This window comes from Erpetoichthys calabaricus, chromosome 4 (genome assembly GCF_900747795.2).
Source record: "Erpetoichthys calabaricus chromosome 4, fErpCal1.3, whole genome shotgun sequence".
Classification (NCBI taxonomy): domain Eukaryota; kingdom Metazoa; phylum Chordata; class Cladistia; order Polypteriformes; family Polypteridae; genus Erpetoichthys; species Erpetoichthys calabaricus.
In genome coordinates this window covers 191,687,211-191,709,602 of record NC_041397.2, presented here as the reverse complement: position 1 = coordinate 191,709,602, position 22,392 = coordinate 191,687,211, and the positions used below count along the sequence as shown (strand labels likewise).

At 38.2% G+C, this 22,392-nt stretch overlaps 1 protein-coding gene across 1 annotated transcript in view; it reads right to left on the bottom strand.

Moving 5' to 3' along the window:
* Positions 1 to 22,392, bottom strand: part of tmem39a (transmembrane protein 39A) — a 94,360-nt gene that overhangs the window by 2,192 nt on the left and 69,776 nt on the right. The window contains exons 6-8 of the mRNA XM_028800100.2: positions 21,675 to 22,002; positions 5,817 to 6,004; positions 764 to 884 (exon numbers count right to left, since the gene is read on the bottom strand). Coding sequence (XP_028655933.1) covers positions 764 to 884; positions 5,817 to 6,004; positions 21,675 to 22,002 — 637 coding nt within the window. The remainder of the gene's footprint in view (positions 1 to 763; positions 885 to 5,816; positions 6,005 to 21,674; positions 22,003 to 22,392) is intronic.

The window sequence follows — 22,392 nt, the reverse complement described above, 5'->3', positions numbered from 1 at the left end:
GAGCACAAAAGCAATGAACAACAGACACAATGAAATGGTGTTAGTATTCCTCTTTGACACATATGGTGGCTTGTCTAGAACCCAGCACTGAAAAGCTGTCCTCCTGCTCAATGCTTACTTATTTGCCTGTTCCACTATCGAGCTACAGGGCAAAACTAAACACAAAAAAGTCTTTAGCCCTAACAGATGGCATACCTGATTCCTAGAGAACAGCCTTTACTGAACCACATCAGGCTCTTAAACTGAGTGTTTTACAATCTTATACTTTAAGAATGATGGGAGCAGTGAACTGAAACGTCTATGGGACATTCATTGCACAGTATTCATAAACACAGAAAATTCTTCATCCATACAGTCTTCTCCTGAACAGCAAACTGTTGCATTGACAGGACTGAAGCAGTAAAACCTATCTGTGTGCTTCTCTAATATCTCCATTTACGAAGTCCCCTATATGTACACTGAATACTTGAAATTTTGTTTCACTCTTTGCTGCTTTTTTCACTTGCTCATATATGATTAAACCAAGCATGGGTGGCTTTAGCTAGCAAGGCCAAAAAAAGATAAAAATGGCAAAAGTAAGTTCACTCTTTTTCTTTAGAACTCTAAAATCAAGACAGAAATTTCCTTGCAAAATAGCCCCTAACAGTGAACCTCCAGTAATGTTCTACTGCAGGTGACAGAGATTTACATGTAAAGAAGGTAGAAAGCAGGGATGGTATTTAGTCTACAAGAGTCTCCAAAATCCAAAGAATTTAATACTTACATAAAATCTGGCATGAGACACATCTGAAGGCACTGCAACATTATAAGGTCCAGCGGCTTTGTATAAACATCGATTGTGTCGTACTAAAACACCCTGTGGCCATATAGTATTTTCTGACCAACTGAAAAAGAAAGACAGAGTTTTGTTACTATGATTATACTGTTTTACTTTATCTTAAGGATGGTTGAACAATTTAATGGATGCGAGATTGCAGATGAAGAAAAAAAAAAATTATACTACAGGTATAGGGTAGTTTTGGAAAATCCTGCACATTTTACTACCAAGTAAGCAGTTTCCCAAGTAAAAAAGCAAGAGCTTACTTCTTGCCTGTGTTTAGCAGTATTCTACATCAAATGGCCAAGGTGATTGCTCAAAGGATTCCTTTCTCAGTCTGTACCTAGAAATAGGAGTATTGAGACAGGACAACAGTTGGGAAAAAGATGTCCTTATGTAGCTGTATAAAGTTGGATGTACAGTGGAACCCGAAGTAATTTCCCCCATAGGATTGTATGTAAATAAAATTAATCCGTTCCAGACCGTATGAACTATATGTAAATATATATTTTTTAAAGCTTTTTAAGCACAAAAATAGTTAATTATACCATAGAATGCACAGTGTAATAGTAAACTAAATGTAAAAACATTGAATAACACTGAGAAAACCTTGAAAAGAGAATAGTAACATTGCAAGAATTCACGCTATAGCCTTACGAACCGCTCACTGTAAACACTTTTTTTTTTTTTTTTTTTTTTAAATGAGTTTTAAGCCCAGGGAAAAACATGAACATATGCAAAATCCGTAATTTAATAAACAACCAAGAAAAGTAACATTGCAACAATGCACGCTACGAACTGATCCCTGTAAACAGAAGTGAAGTGGAGGTTAAAATCCAACAGAAAAAAGGCTTCATTAAATACAACGAGGTTAAAACAATACTCGAATCAGTCTCTTTAAAAACAAGCCCGGTGCATTCTTTAACTGCCTTCTCAGCCAGCCCTCCCTCTCTCCCTCTCTCTGTGTGCACAGGGAATGCACAGGGAGAGACTGAACACGTGCGGAAATCAACCGGAAGGGAAACTGGCTTGTTCATCACCAGAGTGTGTGGTCGTGAACAGATGCAAAAGTTTGGCCAACTTTTTTGGTTGTAACCCGGTTTGTACGTGGTCTGAGACGTTTGTGACCCGAGGTTCCACTGTATATAGGATTTATGGCCAATTTAACACGTGCATAATGACCAGTGCCATATTTTGTTGCTAGGTTGAAACTGAAGTTGAGTTTTATCTGTTGATATCTTAATATGCATTAGATATCTAATAATGTAGTGTTTGATCTTTACAAGTCAATGACTATGGTTGTAATGTGTTAATTTGCAGAAATATAGTACTCTTGACTGAATTGTGTTTTGTGTGTTAAGATTTTGAGCTAAAAAAATTTGAATATATATATTAAAAAAAAAAAAAAAGTGACCATGAATCATAGATTCATTGTAACCTGATGGCTACAACAACAAAAAAAAATTAAACTCATTACATTACATTATCAAATGCACAACATCTTTAAATGTGCCAAAAAAATTAGTACTTCTCTAGCACAGTGATTCTCAACCTTTTTCTCCTTGTGAACCCCTTCAAAAAACCGGAATAAACTGGCGAACCCCCTGTGTAGTCATTACGATATATTACAGGTTTATCCTTGTACGTTGGATGTTTTGTTTCAGTGTGTCTACGAAGAAGTGATGGTTTTAAACTGCTGTTGGCCAGGACTTCATTACAAATTACACAAAGCGGTTTAGGTTCCGACTCATCCCCAGTAAAATAAAAACCCATTTGTAAATAGTCGCTGTCATATTTTCGTTTCTTCTCTTTTGTCTTACTATGTTCGCCAATTATTTCCTTGCTTTCAGTCTGGAGAGACAGTAGCTCACTACAACTTTCGGTATCGTCACCCTGTGTTGGTACCAAATAAGGGACTGAAGTAGAAGAAGCAGCAACTGATTGCTCGTCCAGCTTTTTATCAGACTTGATAAAACCACCCGTTTTTAACCATCGATCCATAATTAAATTACGGAGTAATAATTATTCACTTTCCCGTTCGAAGTGCGCATGTTTAAGTGAAAAGTCTTTATCATGAGATCGACAGGCGGATCGGTGTGGCATCCGCAGTAATGCGGGCGCTGCATCGGTCTGTCGTGGTGAAAAAGGAGCTGAGCCGCAAGGTGAAGCTCTCAATTTACCAGTCGATCTATGTTCCTACCCTCACCTATGGTCATGAGCTATGGGTAGTGACCGAAAGAACGAGATCGCGAATACAAGCGGCTGAAATGAGTTTCCTCCGCAGGGTGTCTGGGCTTTCCCTTAAAGATAGGGTGAGAAGCTCAGTCATCCGGGAGGGCTCAGAGTAGAGCCGCTGCTCCTCCTCATCGAGAGGAGTCAGATGAGGTGGCTCGGGCATCTGATCAGGATGCCTCCTGGACACCTCCCTGGTGAGGTGTTCCGGGCACGTCTAACCAGGAGGAGGCCCCGGGGAAGACCCAGGACACGCTGGAGGGACTATGTCTCTCGACTGGCCTGGGAACGCCTTGGGATTCTCCCGGAAGAGCTAGAAGAAGTGGCCGGGGAGAGGGAAGTCTGGGCATCTCTGCTCAAGCTGCTGCCCCTGTGACCCGACCTCGGATAAGCGGGAGACAATGGATGGATGGATGGTCTTTATCGTAATTTATTTACACACACTATGCACTACCAATTTAGCATATTAAAATCACTTGTGGTTCTTAAGCGCGTAATACGATTTAATTCGAATCTACTCTCCCTTGTCTGATCGCGGCGTTTTAATATCAGCAGACGTTATTCTCGTTCTTTCGAGCGTATTTGGGGTTCTCGGTTTGCTGAATTTGAAGTTTCCGGATCATACGAGAATGTACACGCATCACCAGCAGCGTAGTGTCTCATCGCGTTACAGATTGTTACCTGCTGCGACTCGACAATTTTACGGAATCTTCTGTCGCAATGCGTGACTGAGCAATATTCATGAATTTGACATTTAATTGATTTGTTCACCCATTTTTATTATTGTATTACTAGACATTAAGCCCGTTACAATAACAGGTGCTAGAACAGTAGTGCATAAACATTAGTAGGAACAGTCTATATTAAACGGCAAGGGACCGTCTATTTTCTGTTACAGTAATCCTGGCTTGTATGTGGCTGTAATATGTGTCACTGTATTGTGTGCCTTTAATTTTCTCTTGCAGTAATACTTCTCTCCAGCAAGTACTATGCAGTTCCCCAGCAAGTATTTTAATCTGTGCTGGCGTGGACCTGATTATTGTATGTGTGGCGTCTCCCCAGCAACGGATTTTATGTGCGCAAAAATAAATCTTCTTTTAAAAGTCATCCTATTGTAATGTAATATCATGAAAATTCGTATATTTAGGAAAACCCCTTCAACGACTGACACTTTACACTTCACCGGGCTAAGTCTGTTAATCGCAAATCTGACATCCTCAGAGAACACTTGCACAACAACAAACACTAATCCCACCTCTTTGAGGAAGCTGGTCTCTGCGCCTCAGTACCCGATTGGATTTTTCGTGCGTTATGTTTTAGGTCTTACCTCATTTACCGAAATCCGACTGGATCAGCCGCACGATATTTTATAGGTCCCGCCCTCTCTGTCTTGTGTGACGCATCAGGGGGCCTTTGAAGCACCTGCTTTGAAGAATCGCACCGTGCCCCGCGCATGCGCACTTCACCAGACAACACACACACACGGACACATGGACGCACACAGGGGTTTTATTAAAGAGGATTAATAGTACTGTGAATATATTTTGCTACATTTAATATTTTGTTATATTTTTTACGTTTGGGATTTAAAATTCCACCATTACAATATTTTTTTCACGAACCCCTTTTATAAAGGACGCAAACCCGGTTAAAAGCTAACCGAGTTGTTTCAGCAACATATGAATATACAGTATGTGAAAAGCAGTGATGCTCTTTTCGGATGGCTACCAATCAATGTCGCGAGATTTTCATCCCAAATGACTCCATTGGTGATCAATAAATTAGCAAATCTCAAAAAATGATTTCTTCAGAATTTGCTTTTTAAACCTTTACTGCAATTTAGTTTTAGTGGCCCCTTACGCAATGCATTACAGCACACATCACTTTGCCGCAGAACTTCCTGTAAACAGAGTGAACAGGAACTGTCCACTGTAGCTCAAGTATGATGGAATGCTATTGAAGTCTCACACAGTGTATCTTATAAAATATTACAAATAAGGATGGAATAATTTTTGTATGGTAAAGAAAATTGAGTGGAACAAGTTAAAAAAAGCAGTGTATATCTTAACAAAATAATACAGGCTGTAGTAGGGGCACAGAAAGCTGCAATATAATAGTGATGTTGATAGCCACACAGAACCCAGCTGTGAAATGTAATGAAAATCTAACCTCGCTGATGTGGAATATTTGATCTGGGTCAAAAAACACTATAAAAAAAACTTAAATATTTCTGGAATTAGCAATTTTGACAAACCTTGGACTAAAGGCAGTATCTGCCAGTCTTGTGGGAAAACATCTGTTTTCAGAAGTAAATGAGGTTAGCATTAAAAGGCTTAACATTAGGAGTAGCTTATGAAATATAATGTATGTTGTTTAAATATTTACATCAAACATTAAAATAATTGGGGTTGTAAAAAATAAAATGTAGATTTTCATTTTAGTTGCAAAATATGCTATAATCCCAAAAGTATTTTGCATTATTCATTAATCACTTCTTGTTTAAAATGCCAGATTTTATATTATTTTTCTTTTTCTAAAATTCAGTCAAGTCAACAGCATTCTTTATTAGAACTAAATTATATTTACTTCCCAATATAATATGGAATGCACAGCTATAATTATTTCCTTAAAAGACACACCCAAATAAACTGAATTCAGATATCTTTGTGACAGCTGGATTGCAGTTACAACAAGTCTACATCCCAAAGACAGTTGCCAAGAACTAGATTTTGCAAGCATTTTGGCTTATTCACAGAAGATAACTCACACATGCTGGGGAGCATTGCTGTAGGAGCCATGTTCCAATTTTTGCCACTTGCCCAGGTGTGCTGCAGATCTGTGAAGTAAATCGCAGTATTTTGGAGGTAGCAGCTGGCTCATTAACATGACGAAGGCATTTATCCAGACCATGATGAGGTGCTCACATGACCACCGCATGTCATAGTATTGTGTACTCTGCAAAGACAAAATGTAGAAAGTTATTTACCCAAACCAGAAACTTAGCAAAAATCAAAAAGGACAAAATATTAAACTGTGCTCTTAATAGCCTAGTTACTCAAATAGCAAGATACATGTACAGAATAAAAATATACATTTGTTTATTTAAATATAAGCAGCTATAAAAATGGACTATCATTACCAAAAAAAACAACAAGATAGTTTTAAGCACTTAACCATAACATTTATTACATAAAACATTTACATTTGTCTCTGCATTTTAATATTACCACATGTTGTTAAACATTTTTTCCCAAATAAATATTAAAATTATGAAGTAACACCTGTAATGTTCCAGCAGGGCTTGAGCTATTACAATGATTAAAACATTAATTCCAACAAAACTGGACACATAGTATTTGAATTTACAATTAATGCTTTGAACAGTCTAATGACTTTCATTTTACACTTACCATTAAATTACAATGCAAAAAAAAAAAAAAAAAAAAAAAAAAAAAAAAATACTGAAAAATAGGCTACCTAACTTTTAAATTGTAGGTTCACAAAAGTGTAGAAAGATAAAGCAGCTAGAGTAATCCATTTAAATTCCAAAGTTGCTATAAACTACCGAGTTTAGAAAAAAATTAAATAGTAAATTGGAATAGATGAAATGCTAAAACAATTAAAGCAACAGCTTTATTAATGACAATTCCAAAATTACTTGACTGTTACTCATTTCCAAAAACATAAAACGGGGAAGAGAACATATTAATAGCACAGATACATTACTGCGTGTATTCAGGAAATGCCCATAAGTAGAACCACAAGGAAAAACTGACAGAGGAACAACTGTAATAAGGTTAATAAAAACCTGACCCTTTATTCTTTGATTAGAAGAGAGTTTTTACAGAATTCTTCATGAAGAAATGACAACAGATTGTTTATAATGCATCTAGTTTATTTCACAATGTATTAAGTAAAAATGAAACTCTTTGGCCAACTGATCTTCAGTGTCAGATGTGATTAACGAAAGATGTAAGAAGGAGGGCATTACTCATTTTACCCTAACAGCACAACATGTGTGGGACCCTCAGAAACAAACAATGACCATGCATTATATGGAGACTAAATGCCAAAGGAGTTTAACGAAACTGAAATGTTCTTTGATAAATGCTAGTACAATACATTCCTTAATGTTACAGATGGAATACTCCACAAAAAACAAAAATACTGTTAATAAGGCTCAATGACACTGTTTAAAGCTGGACTATAATAAAGTAACAAGTACGTATTTTGAAGATATTTTTGATTTTGATATTGTAAACTTCTAGTAATAAAAATATGTGGTCTGCTTCCATAATTTGGAATCTTATTCAAACAGAGAGGAGTACAATGTGCTTTGCAACTGATTATGAGTTCCTTTTCATAGAAATGTGCAATAATCAATGAGGTTACTATGTAATTTAGATTTTTGTAGAAATGTTTTTGTTGTAGTTCATAGATATCTCCATGGTAAATCTATATTAAATTTCAAACAAAGTACAGTGCACCATTACTATACACTTTCGTATTGCAATGCATTTTCCGTTTATACTTTCTAATGCAAAGCATGGACAGTTGGAGATATTTACTAATTTAAACTAATGTATTTTTTTCCCAAAATAATTAAATTGCACTTTTACTTGAGTAACTTTTTCTCCAAAAATACTTTTTAAAATTTCTTGAAGTGTTTCCACATCAGATTCCTTTAAATTTGTCTAAGTACGAATATTTAAGTACTTTTTAAGTACTTTTCTACTTCTGCACTGCTGGAATATATATCATCTTAAAGCACAAGCTCATAAAGCTCTACCTAAAAATGTTTTCCTGTGCTGTAACTCGCATTTGCCAAGTATCCTTAATTATAATTTTACATTGCAACTGCTTAAATGCTAAAAGTTGTTTTGATGGTAAATGCTATTACAGATTATCATGTAGACTTTCCTTGATTATTTCTTTTTCTGGTATTTTGTAAATATATTAGTTTCCATGTTTTATTTTATTTCACAAATTATTCTTAAATTTACACTAACGTAGTCTTGATTGCCCTGCAGAACACTCTGTAATGGTGTTCAGCGAATGCAACAAGCTTGCCATTACATCATAATGTCAGTAACACTTCTGTGCCATCCTGTGGTCACTGTGGGAACTGTGGATGTAGAGAAATAGAACAAAGGCCTGCAAACTAAAAGTGGACGGGCAGTGAAATCACTAATTACTACCTGAACTACAAATTTTAATCTTGTGGTTGATATTTTTGTTTTCCAAATGTAAAACAACCAACAAATTTCCTATTCACAGATAACATTTATCTGAATAAGACAGGAGTTAACTTACCAAGAAGGCTTTCAGCTTCAAAAAAAAAAAAAGGGGGGGGGGGTGGAGGGATTAAATAGCAACTGTAGCGATATGAAGGAAAACGCATGCAGCACAGTTGGATGAGTCAGTATTTTCCTTTACATTCTCAGCATCTGCAGATGGCCTTATCCCGGATTTTCCACATATTTTTAACTTCTCACTGTTTCTGTTCACCTTTCCTGTGGACTGCATACACTAAAGTAAATATCTACCACTCAGGGGAAAAAGATTATTTGAAAGACTAGAAATGGCTCACATCAAAATGTCATGTTCCCTAGACATATAGCAGCTTGAGCATTGAATTAAAAAGGTCACTGGTTAATGCTGACCCTCCCTCCCTACACTTTTCCCTCAAACACCATGATAGATGATAAAGCTTTTTTACATTATGACAATATCTACTGACCCCAAGAAGCAGATTATTAAGCATATCTGCCTAATGGAAAATTGCTCCCTAGTTTGCTTTGGTGTATGGCTTGAACTTGTCAGTTCAGAGACAAAGTGATGAGTTAGCCAATGGGATGCTGTCCATAACTTCTCTAATATATCCCCATTGTTGTTGCACATGAGATGGTGGTGAATCAAATATCTTGTTCCTCACATCATTAAACAGATGCTTGACTGAGTTTAGATTCTATGACTGAAGAAGCCACAGCATTAAAGCAGAAGTTCGATCAAAGCTATTTCTTTACAATCTTGGTGTATATACAGTATTAAGATGACAAACGAAATTGTGTTTTAAAGTCAAGCAGACTTTCTAAAATGTAAAAAATAAATATCCTGCTCTTGCGATTTATAATGGAGGTAAAAGGTACCATTATAAATAAACCTTCAAATTTACAGAATACATCCACTTGGAAGTAGCAAAGGTTTTGCTTTAAGAAAACATGTCTTCAACATTTCTGAGGCATGCTTGCAACAAAAAAGTAAATTGGAAATAACGTTTTCTTAAATATGCTTGGTACTGTTTTCTCGAGATAAAGATACATTTCTTGCTTGTTTGTCTGCTCTTAGCGGCTATCATCGGTGGAAATATGACAACCCAACACCACCATCCCCTTTACATTCTATGTTATTTTACGTAGCCAATGGAGCAAGATTCAGGGAGTAGAGAAAAGAGCATGTAAGAGTTTCATTGTACTTTGTATACATAACAATAAATCTGAAGTGATTATACTGCTTTTTATTTTAATAAAACCCTTACATTTTAAAAAAAAACCCAAGATACCTTTCCAGGAAATGAAAATCAAAAAGGCAGAGTGCATGATAGAGCAGAATGAAGTGCCGTAAACCAATGATTGATATTCAATTTTTTTTATTTTAATTTTTTTTTAATGCATGGGTCACTCTCAACTTTGGATACAATCATAAAACAACTGAGCAGAAGGTTTTTGAGTGAGTAAATTCATTGATACCAATTATTCCGTAAATACATGAGAACATACAAGCTCCATGTAGAACCTGGCACTGTGATGCAGAAATGACAGCTCAGCACAATCTTCTTTGCCTATGCTAAAACATCCTTGCTTTGTACCCCAATAAATTTGTCCAAAATGTTTCCAAGGCAAGATCTAACCTTTGAATGCTGCAATCAAGCTCCGGCCTCATTGGGCCATATGTTTTGGGCGTGCACCAAACTAACATCATTCTGGACCAAAATCCTTAAATGCCTTTCAGACAGCCTTGGAGTCACAATCCCTCCTATTCCACTAACAGCTGTGTTTGGGGTACTTCCAGATGGGTTTAAAGTGGAGAATGACAAAAACTGTGATTGCCTTTACTACACTATTGGCACATAGACTTATTTTGCTAAACTGTAAGAATCCTAACTCTCCTATTCTAAGTCAATGGGTAACTGATGTTATATACTATTTGACACTGGATAAAATCAAATTCACACATAGAGGACCTGTACAAAACTTTTTCAAAACCTGGCAGGATCTAATCAATAACATTTTAGAATACACATTTAAATTGAGGAAGCAGATTCTCTTCCCTCTTTTTTTTTTTACTCCATTTACCTTTATTCATTCATCTATTTACTTATTTTTACTAGCTTAAAGTGTTACTCTGCTGGCCTAGCTCTCTTTCTCAGGGGTGGAGGTTGATTTATTTCATAACCTATTTTTGTAAAACTTGATTTATTTGTATGGAATATTTGATTTTAATAAAAATCAATAAAATCAAAAAAATAATAAATAAAAATAATATGATAATAAACCTGTGGTGGGCTGGCGCCCAGCCCGGGGTTTGTTTCCTGCCTTGTGGCCTGTGTTGGCTGGGATTGGCTCCAGCAGACCCCCCCCCCGAGACCCTGTAGTTAGGATATAGCAGGTTTGATAATGGATGGATGGATGATAATAAACTTAACTAATTTTCAACCTGATTAAACACAGGTGAATTGGCAGTGCTAAGGTGATTCAAGTGTGTATGAGTGCTCACCCTGCAATGGGCAGGCGTTTGGTCTCAGTGTTGTTCTTGCCTTGTGTCCTATGATTTCTAGAATAGGCTCCTAGTGCTCTGTATTCCTGTCCTGGATAAGCGGGGTAGGAAGATGGATGAATTTTTATTATAATAGCCAAAAAAAAAATACATGAATAATCTTCATTCTAACATTTGTGTCATTTTGGTACATCACTTTCTACTTGTTTTGATCAAGGGCATCTTCAGGGTAGGCATTGCCCTTGCAAATATCATCCCTCAGCTGATTAAGCCAGTGTTTTTACTGGGCAGTTTTCACTGTGAACTGAGGTGCAAGGCTGTCTTTACCACTGACTGGTCATAGCAGTGTATCATGTGGCTACAGCATTGGAGGGGAGCTATTCCATACGAATAGTTTAATAGATGGAAGTTGCTGAGGACAGCAATTAATAACAATAGTAATATTTTTTTGTTGGCAAGGTGGCAAAGTGGTAGAACTGCTGTCTTATACCACAACACTGGTTTAAATTGCCTAAACAACGTTTGGAACATGGCACAGTGGGAAATTGTTTAAGTGAGACCTTTATCACTGCTACACTGCTAAACACATGCAACGGAGTACATGCGGTAGTGGAGGTATTGTGCGGTGAAAATGGACAGAGAACTTTCCGAAAATGAAGCTGTAGCAGATGATAAAGTTGAACATGATGACACAGAAGAACTTTTGCTGGAAAAAGGAGTCACATCTATTCTCTGGAGATACTTTGGATTTAAAAGGTCGGATGTGGACCATTGTGTTCAAATGTGTGAATACTGTTTCTATACTACTGTATAATACTGCTAGCCAAGTTGTACTTGTTTTATTTTTTTCAATACTGTGTAATGTACCGAACCAAGCCACAGGGGATGCACAAACCAGTGTGTTTCTTCGTGCCGGTCCCAAGCCCGGATAAATGGGTAGGGTTACATCAGGAAGGGCATCCAGGTATAAAATTTTGCCAAATCAATACGTGGACAACAATACAAATTTCCATACCGGATCGGTCGAGCCCCGGGTTAACAACGACCGCCACCAGTACTGTTAGCCAACAGGGTACTAGCGGAAATTGGGCTACATGTTGGCCGAAGAAGAAGGGGGGGGGGGGGGGTTAGGAGGAGAGGAGGAAAGTAAAGAGAGTGGAACTGAGGGTAGGAACTTTGAATGTTGGCAGTATGACTGGTGAGGGAAGAGAGTTCGCAGATATGATGGAAAGAAGGAAGGTTGATATATTGTGCGTGCAAGAGACTAAACAGAAGGGGAGTAAGGCCAGGTGGATTGGAGGTGGATTCAAATTGTTCTATCATGGTGTGGGTGGGAGGAGAAATGGAGTAGGGGTTATTCTAAAGGAACAGTATGTCAAGAGTGTTTTGGAGGTGAAAAGAGTGTCAGGCAGAGTAATGATTATGAAGTTGGAAATTGGAGGTGTGATGAATGTTGTTAGTGCATATGCACTGCAAGTTGGGTATGCAATGGGTGAGAAACAAGATTTCTGGAGTGAGTTGGATGAAGTGATGAACAGTGTTCCCAAGGGTCAGAAAGTGGTGATTGGAGCGGATTTCAATGGGCATACTGGTAAAGGAAACAGTGGAGATGAGGAGGTGATGGGTAGGTATGGTGTCAAGGAGAGCAATGAAGAAGGTCAGAGGATAGTGGATTTTGCCAAAAGGATGGACATGGCTGTGGTGAATACGTATTTTAAGAAGAGGGAGGAACATAGGGTTACGTACAAGAGTGGAGGAAGATGCACACGGGTAGATTACATCCTATGTAGAAGAGTTGATCTGAAGGAGATTGAAGACTGCAAAGTGGTGGCAGGGGAAAGTGTAGTTAAGCAGCATAGGATGGTGGTCTGTAGGATGACGCTGGAGATCAAGAAGAGGAAGACTGCAAGGTTGAGTTTAGGGAGAAGGCGAGACAGGCACTGGGTGGTAGTGAAGAGTTACCAGACAGCTGGGAAACTACAGCAGATGTAGTAAGGGTGACAGCAAGAAGGGTGCTTGGTGTGACATCTGGACAGAAGAAGGAGAAAAAGCAAACCTGGTGGTGGAATGGGGAAGTACAGGCAAATATACAGAGGAAGAGGATGGCAAAGAAGAAGTGGGATAGTCAGAGAGATGCAGAAAGTAGACGAGAATACAAGGAGATAAGGCGCAAGGTGAAGAGAGAGGTGGCAAAGGCTAAAGAAAAAGTGTATGATGAGTTGTATGAGAGATTGGACACTAAAGACGGAGAAAAGGACCTGTACCGTTTGGCTAGACAGAGGGACCGAGCTGGGAAAGATGTGCAGCAGGTTAGGGTAATAAAGGATAAAGATGGAAACGTACTCACAAGCGAGGAGAGTGTATTGAGCAGATGGAAAGAGTACTTTGAGAGTCTTATGAATGAAGACAATGAGAGAGAGAGAAGAGGTTGGATGATGTGGAGATAGTGAATCAGGAAGTGCAACAGATTAGCAAGTAGGAAGTAAGGACAGCTATGAAGAGGATGAAGAATGGAAAAGCTGTTGGTCCAGATGACATACCTGTGGAAGCATGGAGGTGTTTGGAAGAGATGGCAGTGGAGTTTTTAACCAGATTTTTAAATGGAATCTTGGAAAGTGAGAGGATGCCTGAGGAGTGGAGAAGAAGTGTACTGGTGCCAATATTTAAGAATAAGGGGGATGTGCAGGACTGTAGTAACTACAGGGGGATAAAATTGATGAGCCACAGCATGAAGTTATGGGAAAGCGTAGTGGAAGCTAGGTTAAGAAATGAGGTGATGATTAGTGAGCAGCAGTATGGTTTCATGTCAAGAAAGAGCACCACAGATGAAATGTTTGCTCTGAGGATGTTGATAGAGAAGTTTAGAGAAGGCCAGAAGGAGTTGCATTGCGTCTTTGTGGACCTGGAGGAAGCATAAGGATGACAGGGTGCCTCGAGAGGAGCTGTGGTATTGTATGAGGAAGTCGGGAATGGCAGAGAAGTACGTAAGAGTTATACAGGACATGTACGAGGGAAGTGTGACGGTGATGAGGTCTGTGGTAGGAGTGACTGATGCATTCAATGTGGAGGTAGGATTACATCAGGGAACAGCTCTGAGCCCTTTCTTATTTGCAATGGTGATGGACAGGTTGACAGACGAGATTAGACAGGAGTCCCCGTGGACTATGATGCTTGCTGATGACATTGTGATCTGTAGCGATAGTAGGGAGAAGGTTGAGGAGACCCTGGAGAGGTGGAGATATGCTCCAGGGAGGAGAGGAATGAAGGTCAGTAGGAACAAGACAGAATACGTGTGTGTAAATGAGAGGGAGGTCAGTGGAATGGTGAGGATGCAGGGAGTAGATCTGGTGAAGGTGGATGAGTTTAAATACTTGGGATCAACAGTACAGAGAAATGGGGATTGTGGAAGAGAGGTGAAAAAGAGTGCAGGCAGGGTGGAATGGGTGGAGAAGACTGTCAGGAGTAATTTGTGACAGACGGGTATCATCAAGAGTGAAAGGGAAGGTCTACAGGACAGTAGTGAGACCAGCTATTTTATATGGGTTGGAGACGGTGGCACTGACCAGAAAGCAGGAGACACAGCTGGAGGTAGCAGCGTTAAAGATGCTAAGATTTGCACTGCGTATGACGAGGATGGATAGGATTAGAAATTAGTACATTAGAGGGTCAGCTCAAGTTGGACGGTTGGGAGACAAAGTCAGAGAGGCGAGATTGCGTTGGTTTGGACATATGCAGAGAAGAGATGCTGGGTATATTGGGAGAAGGATGATAAGGATAGAGCTGCCAGGGAAGAGGAAAAGAGGAAGGCCTAAGCAAAGGTTTATGGATGTGGTGAGAGAGGACATGCAGGTGATGGGTGTAACAGAGCAAGATGCAGAGGACAGAAAGATATGGAAAAAGATGATCCGCTGTGGCAACCCCTAACAGGAGCAGCTGAAGGAAGACTGTGTAATGTACCTGGGTACTGTGTAATAGTGTGATGACATGTTGACTTTATTCTCGACATTTCCATTTTAATCTCAACGCTTATGACGAGAATAAAGTCAACATGTTGACTTTATTCTCGTAATTTATTAAAGTAGAACATCGTAAACTAAACATCATAAAATGAAATTTACTAGATTTTCTCAAACCCCATCATAAGTTATGTAGCACATTAAACACTTTGTGTTAATGTTCCCGGAGCCATGTTAATCGCTACATGCTGCTTAATCTGACTTCCTCTTGCACTAAGAGGCGGCGCAGGCAGCACACAGAATACATTAATTTCATTATGTTCCTGCTCCCTGAACATTTAGAATGTTCAGATAAATACTTGATATAATTTTCATTATGAAATGCATTAAAGCATGCATTAATCATATGGGGGCATGGCAGCGTGGAGGTTGCACTGCTGCCTCGCAGCAATAGGGTCCCGGGTGTTCCCTGCTTTGAATATGCATGTTTTTCTGGTGGGTTTACTCAGCGTGCTTCAGTTTCCTTTCAAAGTCATGTAGGATGGCAGGTTTTGTTATGCTATATTGACCCTGCTAGTGTATGTATTGCTTGTATTCACCCTGCGATGTGCTCGTGCCCCGTTCAGGATTTCCTCCTGCCTCGCACACAATGCTTGCTGGGATGGGTGCAACCCTGAATGGATGTGCATAATTAAACATGTATAACGAAGATTTTTTTTTTTTAAAGTTCTGAACACACTGTGTTCTAAGTTTGTAACTTTTTTCAATTTCAAAAGGACGTTTATCGTGTGGCGATTGGTTATGAGGAGAAAGAAGAATGAAGGCTAGGGGGTTTGATACGTCAGACAGAGACAGCATGCATGCAATAAAGAAAGTCCGCTCAGATGAACATCAATTGAATTCTGTGTTCGTGTCTCCGAATACCAGATCACGAACCCAACATTTACACAATATTTAAGTTAAACCTGTGCGATACCCATTCATGCATCCAGTTTTTTGGAGCCTCGTCACACCTGCCATAAAGTTCTTTACACTGAACGTACACCCGGGGACCCCTTACTGCGAGGGAGCAGCACTATCGCCACACCACCGTGCATGTTTAATACCTGCTTTAATGCATTTCATCCTGAAAATGATATCAAGTATTTATCTTAGCATTCTAAATTTTCAGAGAGCAGAAATATCATGAAGTGAATGTATTCTGTGTGCCGATCGCTTTCTGCGCCTCCTCTTAGTGTAGAGGAAGTCAGTTTAAGAAGCGTGTAGCGATTAACAACTGGGTCGGGGAACACTTAACACAAAGCATTTAATGGGCTACATTAACTTATGATGGGGTTTGAGAAAATCTAGTAAATTAAATATTGATTTTAGGACGAAGTTTAGTTTACGACATTCTACTTTAATTACAAAATAAACTATGAGAATAAAGTGGAAATGTCAGCTTTAACCTCGACATAAACGTCGAGATTAAAGTGAAAATGTCGAGAATAAAGTCAACATATCGACTTTATTCTTGACATTTAGGTTTTTTTCTTCTTCACTGTGGCCCTAATACAATTCCATAGGGCTATACCACAAATAGCATTATAAATGCAAGTTGCTGTTTTATTATTTATGTATATAGCTTAGCTTGAAGCAAGGTTCATATTAATGCAATTTGCCTTAATGATGCTTCAGTTGGTAAAGATGTCATCCAGTTGCACTTGTTTTATTTAATTTTATTTTTATTTGGTGAATACTGTGTAATGTACCTGGGCTTGAAGTAATTGTATTATTACTGGAAGTTGCACTATTTATTTTATTGTTATTATTTATTAGTTTAAATTTTATGCAGTTTAATGATGGTAAAGTTGTTAAAAAAGTCACTTTAATAAATGTGTCAGTAGACACATTGTTAACATTAACAGAAAGTGTAGTTGGTTTACAAAAAATATTTACTATTTATTCCTTTTCTAAGACCTATTCAGTGCAATACAACTTTTGACAAGCACCTCTGGATAGTTTACTAAGTCTAAATGCCTGTTTGGGTGGTTGAAAATATGTTGTCAAAATTTTAGTTTGCAAAATTTGCTAAATAAAAATGCTCTATATTTTGACTGCAACTGTCATGCACTGTGATTCCTTCTCTTCATTAGTGCCACCCCCTTGTTAAATATCACTTTATGGGGCCATATAAACCTGTATTAATACTTGTGTGCACATTAAAAAGTTTTTTTTGTACAATGTACAATTCTCATGACAGTGGAATAGGTTATTCGTAGCCAGTCTACTGCAGTAATTGCAGTAGAAAATGTGGTTAACATAAACTCATGCATGGGAAAAAAATACAGTTGAATACCGTGAAACCGGTATAATTTTGAAAAATACTGTGGTATAGAATTTTGGTCATACCGCCCAGCACTATCTTATGGTCTTCCCAAGTACTCCTTTTTCCTCCCTCAGGGTAGGTGGACTGGCACCCCGCCCAGGGATTGTTCCTATCTTGTATCCAATGCTTGCTGGGATAAGCTGTTCCCCAACACTGCCCTGGATAAGCAAGTTATGAAAATGGACAGAAGGATGAAAGCATGCCTTTAACCTCTGTTCAGTTCTTAATTACATACTATGCTCAATATCTGTTCTCACTGAAGACTACATGTGCATTATTAATCGAGTACAACCAGGCAAGCTTTCCATATAGTGAAAGAATATACAGTGCCTCCAGAAAGTATTCACAACGCATCACTTTTTCCACATGTTGTTATGTTACAGCCTTATTCCAAAATGGATTAAATTCATTTTTTTCCTCAGAATTCTACACAACGTGAAAAAAGTTTACTTGAGGTTTTTGAAAATTTATTAAAAATAAAAAAATTGAGAAAGCACATGTACATAAGTATTCACAGCCTTTGCCATGAAGCTCAAAATTGAGCTCAGGTGGATCCTGTTTTCCCTGATCATCCTTGAGATGTTTCTGCAGCTTAATTGGAGTCCACCTATGGTAAATTCAGTTGATTGGACATGATTTGGAAAGGCACACACCTGTCTATATTAGGTCCCACAGCTGACAGTTCATGTCAGAGCACAAACCAAGCATGAAGTCAAAGGAATTGTCTGTAGACCTCCGAGACAGGATTGTCTCGAGGCACAAATCTGGGGAAGGTTACAGAAAAATTTCTGCTGCTTTGAAGGTCCCAATGAGCACAGTGGCCTCCATCATCCGTAAGTGGAAGAAGTTCGAAACCACCAGGAATCATCCTAGAGCTGGCTGGCCATCTAAACTGAGCGATCGGGGGAGAAGGGCCTTAGTCAGGGAGGTGACCAAGAACCCGATGGTCACTCTGTCAGAGCTCCAGAGGTCCTCTGTGGAGAGAGTAGAACCTTCCAGAAGGACAACCATCTCTGCAGCAATCCACCAATCAGGCCTGTATGGTAGAGTGGCCAGACGGAAGCCACTCCTTAGTAAAAGGCACATGGCAGCCCACCTGGAGTTTGCCAAAAGGCACCTGAAGGACTCTCAGACCATGAGAAAGAAAATTCTCTGGTCTGATGAGACAAAGATTGAACTCTTTAGTGTGAATGCCAGGCGTCACGTTTGGAGGAAACCAGGCACCGCTCATCACCAGGCCAATACCATCCCTACAGTGAAGCATGGTGGTGGCAGCATCATGCTGTGGGGATGTTTTTCAGCAGCAGGGACTGGGAGACTAGTCAGGATAAAGGGAAAAGATGACTACAGCAATGTACAGAGACGTCCTGGATGAAAACCTGCTCCAGAGCGCTCTTGACCTCAGACTGGGGCGACCGTTCATCTTTCAGCAGGACAACGACCCTAAGCACACAGCCAAGATATTAAAGGAGTGGCTTCAGGACAACTCTGTGAATGTCCTTGAGTGGCCCAGCCAGAGCCCAGACTTGAATCCGATTGAACATTTTTGGAGAGATCTTAAAATGGCTGTGCACCGACGCTTCCCATCCAACCTGATGGAGCTTGAGAGGTGCTGCAAAGAGGAATGGGCGAAACTAGCCAAGGATAGGTGTGCCAAGCTTGTGGCATCATATGCAAAAAGACTTGAGGCTGTAATTGCTGCCAAAGGTGCATCGACAAAGTATTGAACAAAGGCTGTGAATACTTATGTACATGTTTTTTTATTTTTAATAAATTTGCAAAAACCCCAAGTAAACTTTTTTCACGTTGTCATTATGGGGTGTTGTGTGCAGAATTCTGAGGAAAAAAATGAATTTAATCCATTTTGGAATAAAGCTGTAACATAACAAAATGTGGAAAAAGTGATGTGCTGTGAACACTTTCTGGATGCTCTGTAAACAGCTGTTTTTATGGCTTTTTCAGTGATAATAAAAATATTAATAATACTACTACGACTAATAATAATACATTTTATTTATATAACACCTTTCCCAACTAGCTGTCTACAGAACAGAGGCAGGAATTCACAGTTGGGCCTCAACATTCAATAATGTCAATAAAGGCACTTGGTGATGATTTTCCGAAGTGAATCCTCACCCTTGTGGCTGAGTACCTTCTATCAATTTCTCAGACTGTAGTGAGGACAATCTTCCTAAGGCTGAAATGGTATAGTGGAGTAGGTTGAAAGGGATAGTTAGCAAAGTGATGTACACAGCCGGTCTCCTTTTAAAAATGACTGAATCGGACACCACTGATATGGTTTCTGCTTTTTACCTTTCTAAAACATGGATGCACTGTTTGGCAATAAGTATGTAATCTCAAGATATGAATGAATACTCTGAACATTATTGGCTTGAAAAAGGGATATATCAATAAGTTTTAAGGCTTTTCTATATAATGGGACTCCTTCACTTCCATTATAAAAGTATAAGAGTAAGCTAGTTACTTTTTTCAAATTTATAAAACATGCTTTACTTTAGAACACAGTTTCATTTGACACACATATCTCTAAGAAATAACTTAAAAATACCAAACCTATCCTTTAAACTTAGCAACAGATTAATAGAACTATTCTAATACTTCCCTCTGCCTTATGTCAAGGAGAGCCGTTCTGATAAATAAAATGAAATAAGCAGATACAGTAAATATACTGCTACAATACAGAGATTCATTTGATTAAAACCATGTAAATTCTGTGGAATTCAAACTTTAGTCAACATATATAAGGAACCTAATAGGAGCACAGCAACAATCAGCATGCACTGTTCATACTAAAGAATTTATCCAATGATTCAATGAGCTTTTATCATATCTTAGATCTACCAACAATATGAACTTGGATTTTAAATTAGTAACATTTTTCAATCCTTTTGAATATTTAATATTAATTACATCACTCCACCTGCACCATTCTTACATGAACAGGTTTGTGTTGGATGGCTGGCTACCCTGTGGCTGGGCTGTGATATACATTTCTTGTACTCGGTTGTTTCTGAGTGACTGCATCCCCTTTACTTTGCAAAAGTTGGGGGACTGTTGGCTTCTTTAATCAATGGTCTTTTTCTGACCACATACCATGCCTGAAATTTTGTACTGGCGGTGGCACACATTCTTTACAACTGCTGAAAGTGCTGCTTGTGAAAACCCTAGCAGGTCTGTCGAAGTTTATAAACACCTGCTGGTATTTATGAAGCTCACCATTACAAGAGTGTAGAGGACTTGTAAACAGCAAAGAAAGGGTAATTAGTGTGAATAGACAAGTACTTTTCTGAATAAATAGTACCTTACTGGGACAAATTGTTAGTATGTTAACAACAAGATCTATTTTTTCAGCATCATTACACATACAGATGCTCGTGCTTCAAAGGCACTCGTGAAACCAAAAAATGTAGTAACCAAAATGAAAAAACAGTAACTTGGAGGTGTGCTGCATTTTTCAAGCCAGGCACAGGCAGTGCTTCATATCCAGGTCATATTCACAAAATCATACCAATTTCATCTCTAAAATCCATCTGAGAGGAAGAGGTGTTCAGACTAAGAAAATGTTCACACTTGGCCAGTGAGCTTACATTTTCACCAAGTAGCTTATTTAAAAAAAATAAACCATGTTTTATTACACTATTAGCATATTAATAGCAGAGTAAAAGCATAATCACTATTCAAAGACTAAACCCAACAAAGACAGCATGTGAATTAAAACATGAAGAACAGACTTTGATAAAACACAAAACTGTTAATTTAAAAACAATATTGGTAAAGACTACGAAATGTGATGAAGCCTAAGACAGTATGAAACTTTTGAAGTGGGTAGTGCTGAGAGAAATGGTGGTAACGGAATTAATGCATCAAGTAGGAACACTGCTTAATGATATATCCACAACATTGAAAGGTCAGGAATAAGCATAGTTGCATTTGCATAGTGTTTATTCCTAAAACATGGCATATATTAATTTGCCCCAAAAATGTTTGTTCTTAACTAATTATAAATTCAAAATCTATTTTCTTAAAAAAGGCATCTGCTCCAGCAGCTTTACAGTATCTTTAAGGCACTGGAAGAAATATGAAACAAATGAACAATCGAAAAATATCAAACTAATCTTTTAATATGCACCACTAATTAAACTGTATGTGTTTAAAATGGTTGAGAGGTTTATGTGTTTAAAAAAAAAAAAACAACATCATCAAAGTCTGTATAAAACATAATGCTTTCATCTCAACTGAAATGTCCATGATTTAATTGGTTTCAAGTGTGAAATAAAAAGAATGTAAAAATCCAAAGAGGTCAATTTTTATGTAGATGGTTTTCAACAAAAGCAATTATTGATCAGTAATTGATAAAACAATTGCTTCTCTGGACAAAGAGAATAATGTAAGCTGAAAGCATAAAAAGCTGAAGTAAGCTAATTACAACTTTTACATAATAGAAGTAAAACATTTCAGACATAAAAATTTAATTGCATGAAAACAGTTAATTGTGAACACTTACTTTTACGAAACATAGTGGCAGAAAGGCTACATAATAGGCACTGAAGAGGGAATTAAAAAGGACCTCTTTGATTCTTTTGTTAAAATCTCCTTTCAGGCACTCCACTTCATTTCTGATAAGGTCTGGAGAAAGAGGGCAGGTGTGTGCTGGAATCGATGTGGGGTTATTAAATTGTTCTTTTAAATTCTCTCTTAGGAGTGTTAAGAAGTCCTTTGATTTAATCAGTTGACCATCAAGATGTTCCTGATCAAGGTAACCACAGTCTGCAGGTAAAGGCTGAGATCGACTCTCCTGGTGGAAGCAGCATAATGGCACATATACTCCAAAGCTAGGAGAAAGAGAAAGGCAATAAATAACCTAAAAAAAAAAAAACCATGAACACAAAGAAAAAAATGAGTGCACAACTGACTAAACTCCAAAGCTAGATGTTTAAAGATAAAGACAATAAATAATCTAAAAACCATGAACTCAGAAAAAGCGAATGTAGCCATTATATTAAGCCAACAAGATTTTAAAAAAGATGTACAAGGTTTAAAAAAAAAAAAAAAAAAAAAGTGAATTAAAAAAAGTGAAGCAGAAACTTGTAAAAATGACTGAGTGCAATTAAAAGTTACAAGAAGCACCAATGTGTGTATTAAACTTTCATACATCCATTATCAAACCTGCTTAATTTATGTCAGGGACACAGGGTCTGAAGCCCATCCCTGCAGCACAGGAC